The sequence below is a fragment of the Peromyscus californicus genome, unplaced genomic scaffold (assembly GCF_007827085.1).
Source record: "Peromyscus californicus insignis strain IS unplaced genomic scaffold, ASM782708v3 Scaffold_13__1_contigs__length_99412109, whole genome shotgun sequence".
Lineage (NCBI taxonomy): Eukaryota > Metazoa > Chordata > Mammalia > Rodentia > Cricetidae > Peromyscus > Peromyscus californicus.
The window spans coordinates 603,694-626,468 of record NW_026294424.1 but is presented as its reverse complement, the minus strand read 5'-3'; the positions used below and the strand labels follow the sequence as shown (position 1 = coordinate 626,468).

The 22,775-nt window shown below is 48.0% G+C and overlaps 1 protein-coding gene across 3 annotated transcripts in view; it reads left to right on the top strand.

Moving 5' to 3' along the window:
- Stx18 (syntaxin 18) overlaps positions 1–22,775 on the top strand; it is a 100,087-nt gene that overhangs the window by 73,871 nt on the left and 3,441 nt on the right. For all 3 annotated transcript variants that reach the window (XM_052736045.1, XM_052736046.1, XM_052736047.1), the window contains 6 exons: positions 577–654; positions 818–884; positions 10,281–10,393; positions 15,262–15,350; positions 21,395–21,453; positions 22,575–22,644. In XM_052736045.1, coding sequence (XP_052592005.1) covers positions 577–654; positions 818–884; positions 10,281–10,393; positions 15,262–15,350; positions 21,395–21,453; positions 22,575–22,644 — 476 coding nt within the window. The remainder of the gene's footprint in view (positions 1–576; positions 655–817; positions 885–10,280; positions 10,394–15,261; positions 15,351–21,394; positions 21,454–22,574; positions 22,645–22,775) is intronic.

Genomic DNA, 22,775 nt, shown 5'->3' with positions numbered 1-22,775 from the left:
GAGGTATTTCTATGAAGTCCTATCATCATGCCTGCCCACTAGGCACCCAGCCTTTCCACCAAGAACAGGGTCTTACCATAGGAACTGGCATAGGCTTCTGTGTGGTAGCTTGCCCTTGTGGCTCATCAATGTGAACAGTTGTTGGAGAGCAGGCTAGTATGGATAGTGTCACTCAGTGTCTGAAGGGAGAAAGTAGTCACTGTAGGCTGAAAGCAGTGCAGGCAGAGGGAGGGTGTCTGTGGTCCAGCATGTGTGATTTAAGCATGTCACTTGAAGGTGAGCCTGAGCACTGGATGCTGTTAATACAGCCAGGTCAGCATTCCGGAAGGAGCTGGATCAACTCAGCTCCCCCGGTGCTGTAATAAGCTATAAATTATTTGACTGCAGTTTCGATGGGTTTAATCTCTCACCTGGTGAACCCTAGTAAATCTTACTCTTAAAAATGTAGTCTCACTTGACACGAGGCTGGTTTATAGCTGGGCTTTTGAACATGCTTTCAATGAAGAGCTTTGAGGAAGCTGACTGTTCTGTGGAGTCCTTGAGCACAGACCTGAGTGCTGTCCTTTTCTCTTACAGCCCACAAGGAGATACATTCCCAGCAAGTGAAGGAGCACAGGACCGCAGTTCTGGATTTCGTTGAAGATTACTTAAAAAGTATTTCATTTTCTTCTAAAGGTCAAATGTGGTATTTCATAAGAGATGCAATTTAGAATAGCTTTGCTAGCCGAAGACCATAGTGTTTCATTAGTGTTAATGATACCTTTGCCTGAGAAGCCATTTTAAATGGTCTCTGTTCTGGTATTTTCTGCTTCAACAGGAGTGTGTAAGCTTTACTCTGAACAAAGAGCCATCCGAGTTAAGCGTGTGGTGGATAAGAAGAGACTGTGAGTATTTCTGCCTTTGCCCTTCCTTCTTCAGTTAAAACGGGCAACAGGAATGGCAGCCTGAGCTCCTAAAGCACTGACTCTGTGGGCCTGTGTGCATGAAGTCTGTACCATATGCTGTCATAGGAGCTGAGGACATACTGTGAACCAGGTGGTACTGGTCACTCTTGTTAGCCACAGCAGGTCGTGAGGCAGGTTCTCTCTTTCTTTTCCTAATGACACTGAGGTTCAGTGGGTTTTAAACTCACGTGACCCCACAGTCTCATGGCAGCTGAACTGGTATTGAGCATTTACCTAATTACTTTTTCTTTTTGGTTGGGAGTAGTAGGGAGACAGTCTGGCTATGAGGTCCATGCTGGCTTCAAAGTCATTATGCAGCCCAAACTGGCCTTGAACCCATATTTTTTCTGCTTTAGGATTCAGAGTGAGTGGGTCACAGGTATGTGCCACCCACCCAGCTTCCCACCCTATTTCTTAATAATCGTATGAGGTGGGACCCTTGGAGCTATTTGTCCTTGGTCTCTGCTCCCCCCCCCCCCCCCATACCTTCTTCTCTGAAAGGGGTTTTCACAGTGACCATGCTCCCCTATGTTGCTGACAATATGACATAATATATTCAAGATCCCCACTCCAATACCCATTTTGGCATGGTACTGCCAGTTTGCCCAGGGAGGACCCAGGGGAGCAGGTTCAACTCTGGTGTTGTAGGATTAGCTGTCAGTATGGTGAGGAGACCAGTCACTGGCTCTCACAGCCCCAGGAGGAGAGGCAGACATGTCTGCTGCAGTGTCACAGGTGGAGACAAGAAGAGGCCTCAGCACACTGCAGCCTCAGCCCTGCTTCTCAGCAGAGGTTTCCTCTGACATCCACACTGACGGCATCCACACTGACGGCAGTCAGATGGGAATTGTACAGGGTCAATCACCTGCCAAATAGCTGCTCTCTGAGATTACCCCGAACAGAAGACCTTTGAGACCTTGAATAACTGTAACTCTTCACACTGTGGTCCAGCCCTGTCCTCTTAGGTTTGTACTTCTCAGGCAGGCCTTGACTGCTGATCCTGCTGCCTCAGCCTCCCAGATGGTGGGGTTGTGGAACTGCGGGCATGTGTTAACCACCCTGACTTCTTTCTGGTCTTTCTTCATCTTTACACACAAGACATCTTCTTAAAACATACATATAATTTATACTTAATCTTAGGCCTCTCTTATGCACAGGTCTCACCAAGGCCAAATTTGGCAAACTCAAGGCTGTAATGACTGTTTCATAACTTTTGTTTCTAAATCAGTCCCCAGTGACATCTGCTCTGCCAGGCCTACGTGTGACTTTGTTCTAAAGGAGCTTTGCTTTCCTTGTGCCCAAATCTTACTGAATTCTCCATCCATAGAACCTTTCACATAGCCTGCTCTGTCCATCTGGGGACAAAGTCACACTCATCCTTCCAGCCCAACTCAAGCTTCACCTGTCCTATGACATGTCCCAGCCGCTGCCCCCGCTGTGTCTCCCTTCTACTAGGTTCCCATTTGTTGTTCACGGCCAGGTGCAGCACACACACTCGTGCAGCCTCCGTTGACTTGTGTCTCCTCAAACAATTCAGCCCATGGTGCAATGCCTGTCCTTTGGGGAGGCTGGTGGGTAGAGTGTGCGCAGTTGTCGTTGGTGGGTTGTTTCTGTCTACGGTTAGGTTTGGGTTGCTGATGGCTGTTGTTAAAAAGTTGATTTGAGGAGTCCCGCTGATGTTCTGTGGCATTGTTGTCACTATCTCGCTTATCTGCCTGGTGAAGGAAAACGTACTTGTTAAGGTGCGCCTGCCTTGCTCACTGTAGTGTTTTAAGTGTGGATGTAGCTTTTGTTCTTGTAGAGTGGAGATGTCACACCCATCTACTGTACCAAAGGGCTCTTACTTCAAACTGCTGGAAATACTTTGCTCATTAAGCCAGAAGTATTCCCAGCTGACTGCTCTGTCCTTTCCTACAATGGTTATGTTGTCTGTAAATGATAGTGCTGTCATTAAAGGTACCTGTTTTCATCTACCCTGATGGCATTTTGCTTTCTGAGCTGACAGTGGTACATGCTGCATGTTGCCTCAAGCCAGAGAGGGATAACTACCCTGGGCATCCCATCTCTCTGCTCTGTAAGACTGTAGGCTCAGAGGTGAGGCCCATCGTCTTCCAACTTTCTGATCAGAGCTTGCTTCAAAGTAGATGCTCAACCATTGGTTTCTGACTGAAGGAGACATCAAATGGGGCATGACGGCCTGCTCCTGCTCATAGAGTTACAGAGTAAAAGCTTACAAACTAGAAATACGTGGGCCAATATTGGATGAAGCCTTGGCACAAGTGGCCCTATCATACATCCCCAGAGGATTTTCAATCCACCTCTTTTCCTCTTTGTCTCCTTAAATTTCTCATATTTTGGGGTGATTGAAGCTGAAATGGCCATCACACACTCTGGTGGTATGTACTCTCATAAAACATCTGAGCTAATCAGAAACATGCTCTCTCCAGAAAAACAGCTTGTGTATCATTGGAGTCTGTTGTTGCACTGGAGACTCTGTGTCCAGAGACCTGTTTGCATGGGCTCCGTGTCGTGATGACACTTTCCGAGAGGGCACATCAAGCCCTTCTCCTGCCCAGGCCAACACACACCAAAGACACTGCCGTGATCCCCAGCCACACAGCCCCTTATATTCTCTGTTCTGTGTTCTCTGCTGTCAGCACAAAGGAGGGAGTTCATGCTGCTTTTCTTGTTCTTTAGAGAAGATGTCAGTGCTCATGTGATGCATAGCATCACGTACTGAACTAGTACTTAGAGAGTCTGTCATTTATGATTCAGCCCTCTCTCCTCAGCAGGATTATTAGCCTGCTGCAGGCCCTGACTTAGGGTCATGCACATGGCGAGAGCTCAGCAGATGCTGCCAGTGTTTGGAATGGCCATAGTGATGGAGTTAGAGAGGAAAGGCAGAGATGGCATGTGATATGAGGGCCACAGTGATGATTTTCCCTCTTTTACTGTCTATGATGGGGCCTTGTTTGCTGCCTAGAACAGGGAGGAGCAGACTGGCCTGTGAACCAAGTCTAGACTTTGACCCATTTTGTATGGCTTTCCAGCTAAGCCTGGCTTATTGTGTTTGAAAAGGTCTGTAAACCAAGAAGGAAGAATACGAGTTAGATCTTGAAATGTTCACCATCTGGCCTTTTCCTGTGTAGATCCTGGCTTTAGAGCAGCACCCCCTGACATGAAGGGCCACCTCTTTGTAGTTTTTGGCAGTCTCCCGGGGACTGATGTTAGTCTCCTGTGCATGGCAGGGTCACAGCTGTGCCTCAGGTGGCCTGCCACAGTGGTCTGATGACACCAGTGCTCTGTACCATGTTCAGTGAGACAAAGGCACTGTCAGAGTGCTATGCATTCTCATACTTAACTGTGGCAGGCCAGGAATAAGCAGTGTGGACTCTGGTACTAGTCGGTGGACCACACTCTGAGGAACACTTACGAAAACAAAACTTCCCTGGGAAGTGGCAGATGCCCAGTAAATACCTGATAGGTGAGTGACTGCCTGATGGAGGAAGTGGCTTTAGGTAGAGTGAGCTGACTTCCACTGGCCCTGTGACTCAGAGGCCTCAGAAACTCAGATGCCGCTTTGGAGTAGGGCACTGTGACGTGCATACTCTGCCCTCTGCGTTGGCGTGTAACAGGCAGAGAGCAGTCCTTCTGGAATGGCATGGATTCTCTGTGTTTGCAAAGTGTGCTTCCATGCTTTTTATTTTATTTTATTTTATTTTTTGCTTGCTTCAAAACAAGAAGAGCCGTCTCTTTCTCTCTTGGTCTTTTACAATTTCAAATACAGTCCCAAGGCTTCTCAAGTCAGGGACCTGTGTTGATCCCAGTTAGACAGTACTTGGCCTTCAGTTTGAGAAGTATGCTGAAGTATAAATCAGGGGACATAAACTGATTCTTGTGGTGACTTTTTCAAAAACTGCTTTTTTCCCCCAGGTTGCCTTTAGCTAGCTAATTTGTAATTTCCCTGAGGATTTCAGTAGACATTCTGTACATAATTAGAATCTGTTTTTATCACCTTACAAAAGTGTTCATCCTTGTCTCTGTCTGCTTCTCTGCAGCCCTCTATTTATTTTACACTGAAAACTGGCACTGCCACACTCAGACATGAGGGTGATGGGCATGAAATAAATGCTCATCAAGAGGCAGGCAACCCGTCCCCTTCCTGAACCAAGCAGTCCTGAGCCAGGAGATGGGGAGGGTCAAGGTGAGTGTCTGCTGCTGCTGAGGAGCCCTGCTGCTGCCCAGGGTAGGGGACAGGGAGGGCATGCAAAGACAGCTAGCTCCCCTCCAGGAGGAGAGGTGGCGGTGGAGCCGAGGGTATTGGCTTCTACAGGTGATCCAACAGCTGCTGAGACAGTGCAGCAAGCCAGTTTTTTCCAGCGTGTGAAGGAGAGAAAAGGCCAGGCTCTCTCTTCAGACCTGTGGTAGGGGTTAGAATGAAAAATACAATGTGTCATAGTTCACACACACACACACACACACACACACACACACACACACACACACACACACACACACACACCTGTCTTGGTTTCTAAGTACCACTTCCAGGTTCGAGGGATCAGGTTTCATGGAGAAATGGCCTATTCTTAGGCTGGATTAAGGAGAAGTGTGCAATGAGCTGTATCAGAAAACAAGGGAGGGATTACAGAACAGTAGGAAAGTGTCTGATGGTCACAGCGGCTACCCTGAGGGGTTTCTACCAGCCACATTTAACAGGGAGAACTGAAGGAAAGCAGCAAGTGTAGCCCACTGAGTGAAAGAGGGCATCAGGAGTCCATCTGGACAGGAGTAAATTCGTGAATGAATAAAAGTTTGAAAGAGTTATAGTGTCAAGTGTTTCCCCTGGCTTCTTGTTGGCAAAGAGGAAGAAAAACCTTATAACAAGGAGCCCGACAGCCACCATGTCCATCAAGATAAGTCACACACAGGCTGGCAGATGCCCCCGAAGAGCATCAGTGCTTCTGTGATTTCTACCAAGGCATCACCAGGCTTCAGCCACAAAGCACCGGGCTTAAGTTCAGAGGCATGGTTGGAGTGACTGGCAGGGTGTTGGGTGTCAAGTACATGGAACTCAAGGAGAGTCCGAAGGAAGCATTCCAAACAGATTAAAGAAAGCATTAGTGGGTAACACGATGCAGGATTCTGACCAGGACTCTGACTGTACAGGCTATGTTGGTCAAAATGGAATCTTCTGAGGAAGTGATGAGAGTAAGAAATGCCTGTGCCTTTTCTGGTTGTGGTGGTCACATCAAAGCGCACTGCCTTTAGGGAGTATGTTAAACATTTAAAAGTGGAGGGCATCAGGCTGGAACTTCCTCACTGAGGGAGTCTTTATACTTCAGACTTCTCCGTGTGTGGTTGTTATACAATAAAATTTAAAACACAGAATACCAGGTCACATTTGTCAGACACCCAGACTAAAAATAGGGAATGGACGTGGGGCAGCCAGAACCTCCTAGGTAGGGGAGTGAGTCCACAGTGATTATGCATTAGAAATGTCCAGCTATGATAATTCTCTGAAGGTAAATGACCAGCTCCTGTTCCTATACCTGGAATGTCCTTTATGTCCTTGTGTCTGCCAAAGTCTTACTCTCTGTCAAGATCTTCAGTGATTCTCACCCTGTGAAGTTCTCAATATTCTATACTCGTAGTTCTTGAAGAACTCAGAAAGCATTTGCATTTTAGATATCTCAGCTGTTATTTAAAGGCTAAACAACAACATCTGATATATAAATGCTGTTATTTAGAATGCTGACTCTGTTACTTAAGCATCCCAGGGGAGCTAGTGACCACACAAGGACACTCTTACAGCCCCGTTTTACAGATGAGAAATCAGACCAAGAAATGTCAAGACACTTGTTACTTACCAGAGAAAAATATTGAAAATTCTGATTGATGGGTATGGTTTTTTTCAGGCTAGTTTGAAAATTGCCTAATGTGTCAAGCTACTCAATTACTAAATTACAAGACTAATTTGACCCAAAATGTTAAGTAGTATCTCATTTTATAATTATATTAATATACTTAATGCTAAATACAGACTAAGCCCTGTTTGTTTCTTAAGGTTTCTTTTGAGTTTGTTTTGCAGTACTGGGATCAAGCCCAGGGCCTTAGGCATGCTCAGTGAGCACTATGCCTGAGCCCTCTTCTTTACACATTTTAAAAAGATTAACCATGCTGCTGAGCAGTATGGTGCTGTGTGAACCACACACCATTGCCTCACTTACTCTCGTGTTGGTCAGCATAGGGTTGTCTCTGTTTCTTTTCTTTACGAATAAGTCTGCTGTGACTGCTTGATTGTTTCGTGTGGACGTACCTTTTCCTTTCTCTTTGGCGAATGCCTCAAAGTGAGTTTTCTGTGTTACAGTGGAGACATTGTGAGATTTAATAAGAAACTGTTCCAGGTTTTCCACGGTGGTAACAGCATTTTATACACCATCCAGCTATGTGAGGTTCTGATTCATCCTCATTCTCCCCAGGATATAGTGTGGTTCAAACGTGTTTTAAGTCTTCCTGTGGGTGTGCAGTATCATCTCAGTGTGGCTTGGGTTTGTGCTAACCACCTGTTCATGTGTGTTTACAGATGACTTCCATATTTCCTCCAGAACATCTATTCAAGTCTCTCACACACTTTATTATTGAATCATTTCCTTTTGTTAACTTCTGTAGGAGTTCCTTCTATGTCCTGACATAAGCCCTTTGTGAGGTCTCTGCTGTGGACAGTTGTCTCCCTCCTCTGTGCTTTGTCTAGTCAGGATCTGAATGGCTTAGCCACTCATTCTATTAATGTTGGTTAAAGAGACTTTCTTCATGGAGCTGACACAACACGGACTCTGGAGCTGGGACCCTAAGGTCTTGTCTCAGCCTAGCTACTGTGTGGCCTCAGTTCCCTTCTTTATAAGAAAGGTCATTTAATACTAGTACCTTCTTAGAGAGATGTTTTGGAGTTGGATAAATTTGTCTGCATTTATCCTCATAAGGTGTTTAGAGAAGTACTTGGTACATCATAGTTGTTTGGCAAATACTAAGTGGTGTGTGTAAACCAGATGCAACCAGCATGAGTTGACTTTACTCTTTTACTCACAGTCTGGCTAGGTAAAAATATCATGGATCTTTTCAGCATCCTGCCTGTAATTTTCATGTAGGTTTTAGTAAAAGCTATTATGGTGCATATTGTTTTATTTTTGTGATTGATTGATAGATTGATTGAGTCTTCCGTCTGCACATTGTAACCTAGATTGTCATAAAACTCCTGGCAACAATCCTTCTGCCTGTTTCCTGAGTGCTGGGATTACGGTCATGCATACAGCCAAGTCTGCTTGGCTCTACAGCACATTATTTTAGGACGAGTTTTTCTCCTCTGTTAGCCATTTACTAGTGTTTATAAAACATTCATTCATTCAACACGCTTTTGTTGATCACTGTGTTAGTTAGATTCCCATCACTCTGATAAAATACCTGTGACAGTCAACTTAAAAAGAGGTCAGTAGTCATGGTCAGCACTCGGGTAAAAGGAGCAGGTGGGTCTCTGTGAGTTCACGGCCACCCTGGTCCCATATAAAGTTCCAGGCCATCCAGGACCACATAGTGAGACTCTAGCTCCAAAAATTAAAATTAAAAAAAAAGAAAGAAAGAAAGTCTGTTGGGGTCCTGGTTTTAGAGGTCTCAGCTTGTGAGAGCTTGGTCCTGGTGATGCAGTCCATGACAGGAGCACATGGCAAAGGAAGCCTGTTTGCCTCGTGCCACCCAGTTGGAGAAGAAAGAAAAAGAAAGAGCCAGGATCCCAGTAGACACTTCAGGGGCACATCCCCATTGGCCTTTCTTACACTAGCCCTACCTCCTGAAGCTTTACTCAGTAAAGCCATACACTGGACCTCAACAGAGGCCTTCAGGGGACCTCTGTGTAGGACACAGCAGACACTGCATGCAGGCACTAATCCAGCTAAGCAGCACACACAACTCACAAAGACACAGACCCACTCTAAGGAGGAACAGGAGACCACTTGCTATGTAAGCTGGGGCCTGCACAGATGGCTTTGGGGTGAAGTGTTTGCTGTGCAAGTGTAAGGACCCGAGTTCAGATCCCTAACACCCATGTACAACCTGTAACCTCAGCACTGGAAGCAGAGACAGGTAGTTCCTGGGGTTCACTGGCCATCCAGTCTAGCCGAAATAGTGAACTCTAGTTCAGTGTGAGACCCTGTCTCAAATAATGAGTGGAAGCCAGGTATGGTGGCACACACCTTTAGTCCTTGCACTCAGGAGGCAGAGGCAGGCAGATGTCAGAGTTTGAGGCCAGCCTGGGCTACAGAGTAAGTTCCAGGACAGCTGGGGCTACATAATGAGAACAAGATAACAACAATAAAAATAAGATGGAGAGTTCTAGAGGAAAACTCCTAACATTGACCTCTGGCCTCTATGCACGCACATATGAGTGAATGCACCTATGCACAAACACACACACATACATACATGCATGGTTCAACAAGATGGCTAAGCAGGTAAAAGCACTTTCTGCACAATCTTAATAACCTGAGTTTGATGCTAAGAGCCTGTGTTTAAAAACAAAACAACCAACCAAAGAACAGATGCTATAGCACACTTATGTAGTCGCAGTACTCCTGCAGTGAGATGGGAAGTGGAGACAGGGACATCACCTGGGCACTCCCAGAGAAATGAGAGGGACCCTTCCTCAACAAAGTGGAAAGAGAAGACCTACTTACAAAAGTTGTCTTCTGACCTCCACGTGTGCACTGTGTGCCTGCAGATGTACGTGTGCACGCACGCTAATGAATAATAAATTTCAAAAGGAAGCCTGAGAAGATCTCTAGGTGGCAGAGATAAACATGCACACTATGGGTAGAAAAAGAGACCACATCATGGGCAGAGTAGTTTCTGAAAAGGTGGGAAGAAAACTACGTGCAAAGGCTTCCTAGCTCAACAAGCTGCTAAAGACTTGTACTTTCATAGGTAAACTCTTTTAAGATAGAGCATGTGTGTGCATGCATCCATGCGTGTGTCCCATGCATGTGTCTTTGACAACACTTTTACATTAGTGTAAAATTACTGGATTGCTGTACATACACTTCCTGGTGTGGTGTCTCCAGGGCAACCTCAGAGCATGCAGATGCTAGGCACCGTGCTGTGGCTGAAATGCAGAAGGCAGTGTACCATCAACATGGTACCTTGCAGGAAGGTATGAAGTGTCCATGTGACTCCTGAGGCCCAGGAGAGAGACCAGAGCAAAAATGCACAAGTCACACATGACCCCTTCTGTTGTCAGAAAGGATCCTGTTTGGGAGGTAAAATAAATAACTAAGTATTTGTGTTTAGATCTAAGCTGGAACCTGAGCCAAATACAAAGAGGAAAGAACCCCCATCTGAGAAAGCCTCACAGAATGCTTCCCAGGACTCGGAAGAAAAGCCTGCCGCCGAGGAGTTGCCAGGTATGAATCAGGACAAAGGTTTTGCTTGGCAGTTGGTCCTTCTGACCTCTTGGCAGGAATACAGAGCAGGGAGAGGCAGCAGTTCCTGACTCATGGTGTGAGCATGGCTGCCCAAAGCAAAAGAAGCGTGAGCCGCAATGTTTAGTCTGAGGAGTCGCCTGTTCACCTGGACCTGAGGAAGGGCTGCTTTCCTGTGCACCAGCTGGAGACTGAGGAGGCACTATCCCGGCTGTCTGCTGAAGAGGGTATAACCCGCCACAGTGGAAGTCTGCACTGGCACAGCCAGCCGCACTGCCCCAGGCTGGAGCATGCTTTGTCCGGGGCCTCCACAGCCAGGCAAGCCCTTGGGACAAGGTGCAAGTATGGGTTTGTGTCTCTTGTCATCACAGATACAGTGATGTCCCTGACAGCGCATGCCAAAGAAATGCAGAGTCTCCTTCAAGTCTGAATGTCACAGACTGTTTGATTATGTGTGCAGTCCATGTGTGCCTGGGTAGGGACGTGTGCTCAGAGTACTGCATCCCTGAGGAGTTAGCAAGCAAGCTGGTTTCACTGCCTAGCAGTTCACTGAAGCCTTGAGGCCTGAATGTCTTATTTGCCGTGTCTGTGGCTCTACATTGCCTCACCTCACTGCATGCAGCACTGGGGTGTCATGAGTCTCCTTTATTGAGAAGACTCTGAAAGGCTCAGAGCCTGGGCTACCTGTCTGAGGTGAAAGCTCATAAATGGTGGGTCCAGGATTCACTGGTATGTGTGTTTGGCTCTCAAGCCCACCTCTATCTCATTTCTTAAGTGTTTCCCATGCACCATGGTTCACCAGCCTGGAGGATACCAGAGGTCCTTTGTGCAATGAGAATAGCACTTTTGGAGCCCTTATGCCTCACATGCTGACTCAATCACAGGCCAGACTCTCATTGACTCTTTGGGGGTGTGCACTATTGTGTTTTGTGGTGAAGAAGCCAAAATTCAGAGAGGTTATATAAGAGCTCAAAGCCCAGCACTGAGGACACACAACAGCCCTCCCCATGGGTGGTTCTGCTTGCACAGTCTCAGCCTATCCCTGTCTGGTAGTTGCTGTGGTCCAGCAGGCAGGAGCTCTGTACGTCTCCTGTGCCCGGGCTTCCTACAATCCATGGGCACAGCTTAGAAGACAAGACAGGAGCATCATAATTAAATTTACTGAAGCTGGACACAGCATCTCATTGTCATTCACCCACTCAGTAAACCCTATGCACACTGGTGAGATCAGGGAAAGCCAGTGCCGACTGAGGACCTCGAGGAAGTCTCATGGGAAGATACCAGGTCTCACCACTGACCTCAAGCCTACATGGCATGTTATGCCAGGCCTTGGCTGGGTGTTGGGGTGTCATAAGTGAGTGGAAATGGCCCTTCTTTGGGCTCATAGGGAAACAAGCGAGGTCCTTATACTGACATCCTTCCATTGTGGTATCTGTGAGTGTAAGGAGAGCAGTGTTGTTCTAGTGCTCTGCCTTAGAGAAACATGATCAGAAGGTTGTCTTCTGACTGGTTTGAGCAGCATACAGGAGACAAAGAACCTGTGATGTGGAAGCACCTGGGCTCCAGCACTCACATCCATGCTCACATGCTCTGCCGGCTTAAACATGGGAGCAAGGAGATCAGCGCTAGTTACCGGGGCTTACTATTCAAAGGAGGCCACCAAGAAGTGCAAAGACAGCCCGCTGAATGGAAAACCATTTATATTGTACCACACGTCTGATGAGGGACTTCCATCCACCTGATGGACACAGATAGACCTCTCAACTCAAAGTTGGAAAATGGGAGAGGATCTGAATGGCAGTTCCTCTTTTTTTTCTTTTTTAATTGAAAAAAAAATGCTCATACAATACATTCTGATCATGGTTTCCCTTCCCCCAACTCCTCCCAGCTTCTGCTCACCTACCCAACACCACACCCTTTCTCTCTGTAACAGACAAACAAACAAAACAGTATGTTTTTAAAAATAAAGGCTGGACGGTGGTGGCACATGCCTTTAATCCCAGCACTCAGGAGGCAGAGGCAGGTAGATCTCTGTGAGTTCGAGGCCAGCTTGGTCTACAGTGTAAGTTCCAGGACAGTCAGATCTGTTACACAGAGAAACCCTGTCTTGAAAAAATAAAAATAAAAATAATAAAAAACACAAGGAACACACACAAATGCAAAAGCCATAAAAAACAGGGAATTAATGGCAGTTTCTTAAAGGAACATCTACTCATGACAGATAAGCCCTTTGAGAGGACCCAGCACCACCAGTGATCAGGGAGCACATGCCCGCCGCAAGGCACCGCACACCTCCAGAGGGGGCAGCATGGAAAAGGCAAACCTGGTCCTGGGGGAGGAGAAATGGGGAGACGTACCCATACAGCCCACATGCTAAGGTAGAGTTTGGACCTCAGCATGGTAGGAATACACTGGGCATTCCAAAGCTGGAGTGTGCCATGGTATGGCTTACATCTGCAAAGCTCGGAAACAGCTGAGAGGTGGTGTGGAAGCTGGCAGGCTGGTCAGGAATTTCTTACAGCAACCCACACATAAGACATTTGCCACCAGGGACCACCCCCACATACACACCCAAACTCACATGGAGCAGAGTGAGGAGTGCTCGGGTTACATTTTGGGGATGGGAGCACTTGGTAACTTACAGCCTTGAGGCTGAAGAGCTGCTGGGCATTGCTGCCTGAGGTGAGTGCAGCTCAATGTGCAATCTGGCAGCAAGGTGGGGGAAGGGACTCCACATGCTGGCCTACAGGGTTGGGCATGAGGTGTCCACTGAGTGTGCAGTGTTGATGGTGGAGTGAGTGAGCAGAGAGGGCTTAGGGCTAGGAGCTTGGAGGATCCTAGGAAACTGGCAGCTTGGAACCATGGCCTGGGTGCACCTTTGAAGAGATGGTAGGGAGGGGAGAAGCAGGCCAGGCTGTCCAGGGAAAGACCTGCATCCAGCTTCCATGTGCTATCTGTTTTCCTGGTTAGGCCCTTCTCCCATCCCGGCCTTGGTGTTGACAGGGAAAATCTTCCACTACAGCCAGGTGCTCTCCTTCCCTAGCTGTGTGTCTGCCCTTTCCTCCATGGCAGTAGAGAGTGTTTCTTCCTGTGGTGGACATGCACTAGGTTTTCTGCAGGAACACTTCAAGCCTGGCCTGTGTAGATGTGTCCTTTGCTTACTTTGCCTTTCAGTATTTATTTCCTTTTGAAACCTGAAATGCTACTTAGACAGCGTGTTCTGGCACAGAACAAGGTGGTACAGCTCTAGGCAAGAGTTGTCTCCTGTCTGTCATACTCCCTCTGCCATTTGGCACTTGCTCATTTAGTCGGCAGGTTCACACCTCTGTTGGTTGGCCTGCCACCCCAGCATTAAGGCCTTTTCTATAAACATTCTACCTGGCAAGGCTGCATCTTCATGTCTTGGTATAAGTTGTTTGCCCATCTTGGTTTCTGGGTATTCAGATATATTTCTCAAGTGAGCCATTGTTCCTGCCCCTGTGGAGTTCACTGTTGCCAGGGAGGATGGGATACCAGCTCCTTGGAGGGAGTAAGGAGTGTCCTAGGAAAAGCAGATGTGGGGACAGACAGAGGGTCCTGACGACCTCAGGAAGAGGTAACCCTGAGCAAGTGAGTCGGCACCCCCCCCCCAAAAAAAAAGAAGCTTAGAAACTTGTAGGTAGACGGAACAGTTAGAGAAAGAAAACACTCAAGAGGCCAGAAATCATGGAGGCCCCTGTGGAACGTAGTCATTAAAGAAGACCCTTGCAGTTAGTGAGGAGCTGTAAGAAATATGGTTGCAGAATGCCCGGGATGCAGGTAGGGCATCTGGCTCTGACTGGTTGGCACAGTATTCTTGAGCACTGCACTTGAGGCTGATTCCTGAGGCCCAGGTCAGGAGGGCTTCAGGTGGCATACAGTTGAACCACCTGTAGAGTACAGAGCTTCTCCATCCTGATGTAGTTCATTCATACTTGGACCCATTATGATGGGGTTTATGTTTCTGATTGGTTTTGTATTCAAAGGAGAAAGGGAAGAAAAGTCTGAAATAGGGACCATACTGAAGCCAAGCAGGAGATCGAAGTCATAGAGGTGCGGGTGGTGGGTGAAAGCACATGGGTTCACACCCAGAGTGTTGCCTCAGAACAGTGCCACTCTGCTGGGGAGTCTGTGATATCGATGTGTATCTCCTTGTCTGTAGCTCTGTTTCTGTTCGGGTAGATGTGTTTCTAATAGTAGCTGCGCCTGTCACACAGGGTGGGCATGATCTGCCTCCCCTTGACTGCTGCTGTTGTGAAGTTTTCTCTGATGCTTTTCCCGATCAGAGCAGCCTGAACTCTCCCTGTCCCACAGGGCTAAGCTCAACAGGAAGTGTACTGGGGCGGAGGAGAAAGGAAAAAGATGCAGCATTTGCCTTTGAGTTCCTGACAAAAGAGTGATGGAGCCCAGGGACACTGAGACACACAGAACGAGAGTCACTCTGGGGACAGATTTGTCCCGGTCTTCACTAAGCAGTCCTTGCCTCCCATCAGGCAGCCCTACGACTATGTGCAGGCTGTACCTACTGCACTGCGCAACAGTTCTTTCTAGGCACCGGTGCTATCGAGGGGCCGTTGTGTGCTTGCCTGGTCATGAACACAAGGCTCTCTAGATTAAAATGTTCATATTCTAGGGTATGTGGCTGTCCTAGAGAAAGACTTCAACTGTGTGGACATGGAGCTGCTGCTGCACATTAGCTAATTGTTCAATGTGGACCATGCTGCAGAACCCCACTCCTTCTGCTGTCTTCTTGTGCCTGTTTCTTCAGCTGCCTGTTCTAAAGGAATAGCTGGCCTTGTCTTTGTACACTTTATGGTTTTGTTTCTTAACAGAAAAGCCTTTGGCCGAAGCACAGCCTGAACTGGGAACCTGGGGCGATGGCAGGGGTGAAGATGAGCTGTCTCCAGAAGAGATACAGATGGTAATGCTAACTGCTTCCTTTCAGCTGCCTGACCTAAGACCTTCAGTGAGTGGGAGGCTGTACAAACGCCCTTGCCCTAATTTGATACTGGGCTTTAAACATAGAAACACATTTTACATACACTTCTCCACTTAATATCCTACTTCCTGTAGGATTTTCATGATTTCAATTGACAGTAGCATAGTAAAACAGAAGTTAGCTTGGTTGGTCTTGCTAAGTGTCTTCACCAGCAGTATAGTCGACATCCAGATTAAGCTAAATGAGTCTTATATTTGCCAAGATGGTGTTTATACTCAGTTGAGTCGCTGGTGCCATGGAAATGAAAGGAAAGCATAGTGATTGATGACTGAAGGATGGCGGGAGCAGCCGTCAGAACAGTGACCGCCTCCTCCTGGTGACCTGCCCCGTGTTAAGTGCTGTTGTTTGTCATCTCAGTCATTTCAGGGGACAGGGTTTTGTTGAGGGTCTCCCAAACGGCAGCCCCTGGCTGTGCAGCCATTGACAGTGAGCATTCTAGGACTCATCAGCTGCCCAGCTCAGGTGGCTGGCTCAGAGCTTCTTACTCTTCAGATTCCCTGCTCCTCCTTCCCTGAAACAGAAAGTTTTCCTTCCAGAAAGTAGCATAAACATGTGAAAACCAACGTGCCAGAAGCCCAGGGAGCCACTGCCTCAAGGCAGAAGAAAGGACTGTGGACTCACAGCTGACTGCAGTCCACCCTGCCTTCATCTGGAGCCTCTGTGCCCTCTCACTGCTCTCAGTGGCAATAACGGCTGCCTCGAGGAGCTGATGATGGAGAGCTATCCCTTGAAGGACATCTGGGAGAGGACCAGACACTTGGGATGTTTCTGACCTGAGCAGTCAGGAGAAGGGCAAACATAGGGCTGGGCATTGGGGAACAGGAGATGAGGAATTCCATGTCAGACAGCCTGGAAGTGCTGTGGACATGGTAGAAGGTGTGGGCTGTCATAGGGTCTAGGGCTTAGTCTAGAGGCATCTTCGAGCTGGAGGACCATGGGCTTAGAGGAGGTTCTTGAGAAACACTATACAGGGATGGGACAAGCCATGAGTGTTCCCTGGGAATGCTGCATTTGAAGCAGGCTGAGATGTAAAAACAACAAATTCGATTGAACACAGTTGGATTGCATTCCTTATCATTGGTTTATACAAAGAACTTTGCTAGTGGAAATGAAGAGGTCTATTACCCCAAATGTTGCAAATTTGCTAGAGCTAATGTGTACTACTCAATCTCTTCATTGAGAAAGGAGACTTTTGTTGAGTGTAAGCAGAATGTATATTTGTGTTGGACCTCACTCTTTTATGTCCCATCATTCTTAGATAGCCAGAATACTCAACAGGGGTTTGCCAGAGGACTTTGCCTTTCTCCTGGAACAGTGATGAACCCCAAAGGTCTGTTAACCTTTGCAGGCACATGACTTAGAAGCCACTGGCAGTGTGGTAGGTAGGCCTGAGGTAGCAATAGTCAGGTGTCTGCCATCTCATGCCTCAGTCCTTCTGAGATGATGGAGAACAAGGGCTCCAGGACCAGGCAGTCAGCTGTGAATCCTCCTCCTCCTCCCCTCTCACTAATTGTCTGCATAACTTGGGAAGTGAATGAGCCTCAATGGACCTCAAGATGGTTACAGTGGATGCCCTTGCAGAACTGTGGGGAGTCACAATTGAGAGCCACTCAGCACAGCCAGGAAGACCGTGTGCACAGTTCACATGACCCACACCTGCCACAGCTGAAGATGAGTGTCAGGACGTGAGGCTCTCGCCCAGGACTGCTGGTGCCAGCTTTCATGTCCTCTGTCCCAACCAGACCATTCCCCAAAAGGCTGGCGTTTGAGCCTGCAGCGTTGGTGACATATAATCAGAGTCTGCAGTGCTTCCTAGTTTGTGTTGTGTTGGTGCAGGTGGGTGGGACAGAAGGATGTCATGAACGTTTATGACAGGCTACTTTGTGTTCAGCTAATGATGTTCTTATTTGGGAGGACTTACTGAGTGTCATGCTGTAAAGTCTTACTAGTCCAAATTCAAAAATCCCAAAAATGATGGGAAAGAATACTGTATTGTTGGTTTTACATTGAAAAGTACTTTAGCAAATTGTGGTCATAGTTCCTAATCAGTCTTGGAACTTCCTTCAGGGTGAAATAATGAGTTAAGTCCTATAATGGCACTTTAATTCATTCATTGAGCCAAAGCAATGCTTGCTAGGCATCGCAGAATGGCTGCAGGAATTTACAGAATGTTTGCACAGTCACTCTCCAGGTGTAAGCCATGTACAGGTGGATGGGCCTTGAGTTAGCAGAGGTTTATGGCAGGCTAAGTAAAACTTGGTTGTTTTCTAATGTCAAACATCAAGAAAATTGCTCCCTTTTAGAGCCCACTTACTTTTATGTGCCATATTCACTTTACTCAAAGTCACCTTTATTTAGTGATGTGTTCATTGAGGTAACTTTGAAAGATATGAGTGGGACCTCTTTCTTGAATCTGTATGAAATGTATCTGTAGCAGTTGTCCCCTGAGGCAGCTCATGGAACCCAAGCAGCCAGCTGGCCCAGCTTTCGTACTGTGACCCAGCATAGTTCATGCATCAAGAACATAGGTGTCATTGGGAGAGTCTGAGTCCTGAGTCCTCACTTTTCTTCTCTAGATGACTTGAGACGGGAATGCTTCATCATGCCTTATTTTCTGCTCTTTGTAAAACTTAGGAAAGATGGGTAGATTAAAAACAGGCTTTCGCCGGGCGGTGGTGGCGCACGCCTTTAATCCCAGCACTCGGGAGGCAGAGCCAGGCGGATCTCTGTGAGTTCGAGGCCAGCCTGGGCTACCAAGTGAGTTCCAGGACAGGCGCAAAGCTACACAGAGAAACCCTGTCTCGAAAAACCAAAAAAAAAAAAAAAAAAAAAAACAGGCTTTCTACAGAAAGATGTTACCAATGGACTTGTGTCCTTTAAACCAGACTAGGGGCCCTTTCACCAAGCCCAGCTAGCTGACCAGTAACAGGAAGAGGGCCGAGGAGCTGTTGCTTGCACACTGTGCTTTCACCATGGCTGCCCTGAACACTTCCACCCGTGCTGTGTTACTACCCTCATTCAGGAGGAGGATTGCAGGCCCCTCTGTGTGGTTAGCTGGAGACACCTGTTCATGGTCACCTGGATCTCAGGCCCTAGATTCTTAGGGTGATGCTGAGAAAGCAGAGGTGGTGGGGCACACCTGTAATCTCAGCACTTGTGAGGTGAAGGCCGGGAGAGCCTCCAATACAGAGTTGAAAGCCAGTATGGGATACATATGAGCCCATCTAAGAGAAAAAGGATGCTGCTGCATGCCAGCCATTCTTCATTGTGACAGATACCTGAGATAAGCTATTCGAGGTAGGAAAGATTCACCCGAGCACATGGTTTCAGAGGGTGCAGGCCATGGTCAGTGGCTCCGTTTGCTCTGGGCCTCTGGTGAGACAGCATCATGGTAGAAGGGCATGGTGGGAAAGAGCTGCTCATCTTACAGCTGCCCCAAGGACATGCTCCTGTTGACCTACTTCTGCCAGCTGGACCCATCCTCAGCTACATCCCTCATCATTCTGAATCAGTTACTGAATAATTAATGATGCAGTAACCTCTCAATGGCTGGATGTGCCAGCTGGAAACCAACTCTTCATTCATCCATGAGCCTTTTCAGGAGAGAATTGATATCCAAACATAGCACATTAAGTGATAAGTATCTCTTAGACTGTGGTCACATTGCATCTCTGGGCATCTAGACATCCTGCTGTGGTGCTGACCACAGAGACCAGGAGTTTGGTTCAGCACTGTGCCTGGCCAAGTCCCTACTTAAGTGAGGAAGCAGCGTGGCCGCATAGTTAGACTGACCTAAAATGGACTATGTGCATTTTCCAGAGCCTGACAGAGCGAAACAGCCAAGGGCCACAGCTGCCCTGTTGAATGTGAGGTCAGCCAGGGACTGTCAGGTACCTCACCGCTCACTTCACCTGTCTGGAGTCTGTCTCCAGAGAGTGCTCATGTAGACAGCACACATGTTTTAATGGCCTCACTGTCCAAGGCCTTTTGTCCTCATTTTGGTGACAGAGGCCGAAGGACAGTGATTAGATTACTTACCTACCTGAAGATAGCTTCACAGGAGAAGGAACTGGAATTCCAGCTGTGACTACACCTCAGTCAGGAAAGGGTAAGGCTCACAACTGTCCACAAAAAACTGATGGCCATTGAGAAGCTGTTGACTAGCTAGGGCCACCCAACCATTTTCATGGGGCTTCACATGGGTTTTCATACCCATGGGGTATATGAGTGCCTGCCCTTGCCACCCAACCTTTGGGGCAGGCTGGCCATTCAGAAAACCACCCTGAAACCAGCACCAGTGAACATCCACACCTGGACCCCACTAGACTTCAGAAAGTGGTGACCTTGCACTTGCTTAGAGCAGTGGTCCTCAACCTGTGGGTCACAACCCTTTGGGGGTTGAATAACTCTTTCACAGGGGTCACCTAAGACTGCAGGAAAACACAGATATTTACATTATGATCCATAACAGTAGCAAAATTACAGTTAGGAAGTAGCAACGAAAAATCATTTTCTGGTTGGGGGTCCCCACAACCTGAGGAGCTGTATTAGAGGGTCACAGCATCGGGAAGGTTGGGAAGCACTGGCTTAGGGAAACAAGGTTTTGGAGGTTTTGACCATTTATTTGTTTTTGTGAACTCCATTTCATTTTGACCTGCCCTGCAGTGCTGCTCTCACCAAAGCTGCCGACCACTGTCAGCCCCCTCTCTTCACCCCTCACCACAGGGCTGGCTTGAGGCATCTGCTCTTTTCTTTGAGAGGCTGGCTGTTTCTGAGATGGCATACAGAACCCCTGGGCTCAGGGGAACCAGAACCAGAGCCTGGCCCTGGAGCCCATGTGACTCTTTCAGAAGTAACAGCTGCTGAGGCTTAGAGAGGCAGTGCAGCCCGGTACCTCCTGCCTGGACCTGAGGAAACCAGGAACAAAGGCAGGCAACATTCCAGTAATAAGTCACCTAGACTCATAGTTAATTGTGTTTAGGAACAGTTTCAAAGTAACTGAGAACAAGATTTAAAAGGGCAGGACCATATTTTATCATTAGGGGGAAAAAAAAAGAAAGAAAATACCTCCCTGGAAAACAAGCCTACCCATACCTGAGGGGATTAGTGCAGGTAAATTAGCACCTACAGCTGAAGTAATTACACATTCTGAGGAAACACTGGCCTCCTAAGTCACTGCTGAGCAACAGTCAACAGCAGACACTTTCTGGCTCAAAAGTGAATGTTTTATTCTCTTACGAGGTCTCTTTGATGCTTAATGAAAAGAGCCATTAGCAATGCTGTGTCCAGGCTACAAGGCAGCCTGCTATGGCTCAGGAGTCCTGCTGGGAACTGCCCCACCCACCTGCACCCTGTGGAAGTGGCAGAGACTGCCATCGCAGAGGTGGGCAGTAGCCAGATCACATCTACTTTAGGCCTCTTCTGCCGGGCCAGGCAAGGCCAACAGGGAAAGTATAGGGTAGACTTGGTACTTATTCTGAAAAATACAGTAGTGCATACCTCTACCAGTAGGGCAGCCCTAGTGCTATCACACAAGATTCTCAAGGATCACAGGACTGTCCTTGTCACAGACCAAGTAGCCTGCCAGCCTCTGCTGCACAGTCTTCCACACACCAAGTTCTCTGTCTAAAAATGTTGCCGCTAGGGCTAGGTGGCAGCCCTGGGCTCCTGGCAGAAAGGGTGGGAGCTGCTGCGCCTGCCTTCCTCTGTCCAGCAGCTAGGATCAGCTGCTTCTGGGTGCAGCTGTGGGAGGGACTCTGCAAGCCATTGCAGCTCGGCGGGTCTTTGGGTGGACTAGCGTTTTCTTCCTCGAGTATGGTATTTTTCAGAGAGTCTTCTGACAGTGCCCTGTGCTGACCATTGGGACTGGGCAGTGATCCTTAGAAGGTGGGTGGAAGGCCAGAGGTTCCCTGTAGCCCCTTTCTTGAGCTCCATTTGATGTCATGAGTGTATGTGTTTCTTTGCAGTTTGAACAAGAAAATCAGCGACTCATTGGTGAAATGAACAGCTTATTTGACGAAGTGAGGTGTGTGTATAGCTAATGTCTTGATGGCAGCTTTTCCAGACACTGCAGGCTTTTTCCATTTGCTTTGGCACCCAAGCACCCATATGTAACTGGGTGGGACTGGCTGGGCCTGTGGGAAGAGACTGACTACTACAGCAGGCTTATGGGTACTACAGCATGCAGAAAGACAGATCACCCCAAAAGTGGGACCACACCCACCACCTCAGGGCTCCTTAGGTGGAGTAGCTGTAAAATATAGTAGAGCCCTTGTGACAGGTGCTTGCACCAATAGTGTCTGCTTCCAGGTGACCAGGCTCACACTCACTTGTCTGGAGCCTCCAGTGAGCTCACTCAAGGGCCTTTGTCCCCCAGGAGTGCTGTAGTGCTCTGAAAGCAACAGCTGGGTCTTTGATAGCCCTGTTGTATTCAGGGTACAGCCCCTCCCAGCCTGGGGACTTACTCTGGGCAGGGCTACTCCCCTTGGAGAGCCCCAGGGGTTTTTGTCCCAAAGGCGGCTCTCCAAGGCCTCCCTTTTCCCAGCCTAGCTCTCCTTGTCCTCACCCACCTTGCTATTCCTTCCCCAGACCCGAGAGTGCTCCTTCCCTGTCTCCTGCCTGCCTTTCCCATTCATGTTACCTTTCTCCTCCTGCCACTGACTGATCACCAGCTGTGCTGGAGCAGTTCATTCAGCCTGAGCCAGCTTCCACTTCAGACCCATACAGCCCCAACCCACCCCAGGGTGCCCCAAGCTGCAGGAAGCCGGGGGGGGGGGGGGGGGGGGGGTAAGGGCTCACCCAGTGTTTCAAGTTGGGCAAGCGCTTAGGTGCTAAACCAGATGGGGTGACCACAGACCGAACTGGGGCGTTTTCTTGCACAAGGAGCTGGCTTGGGAGGGAAATGTACCTTTTTGACGATGGGCTGGCTTTCCAAGTGACCATGCCTTTTGATTCTCCAGCATGCATCAGGCAGTAACTGGGCTATGCCGAGGACTTCCTGGGCCTGCCCAGCTCCTCTCCCCGTCTGGAGTGGCTGCCCATCTTCTGTTGTTCTCACCTTGATGGTGCCTTCAGGAATGTAGACCATTCCTCTTCGATTACCAGGAGCTACTAACTAACATGTCACCTATTGATTCTTTTTCCAAGGCAAATCGAAGGGAAAGTTGTTGAAATTTCCAGACTCCAAGAGATATTTACTGAAAAAGTTTTGCAACAGGTAAAAAGACCCAAAGGCCCCGCAGTTTTGAGTTTTGGCTTAGAGTTGACTGAGAGCTTAGAACCCTCTTCCAGAAGCATCTGAGTGGTGCAGATTAGGCAGCATCATGTTTGCTTAGCCAGTCACACCAC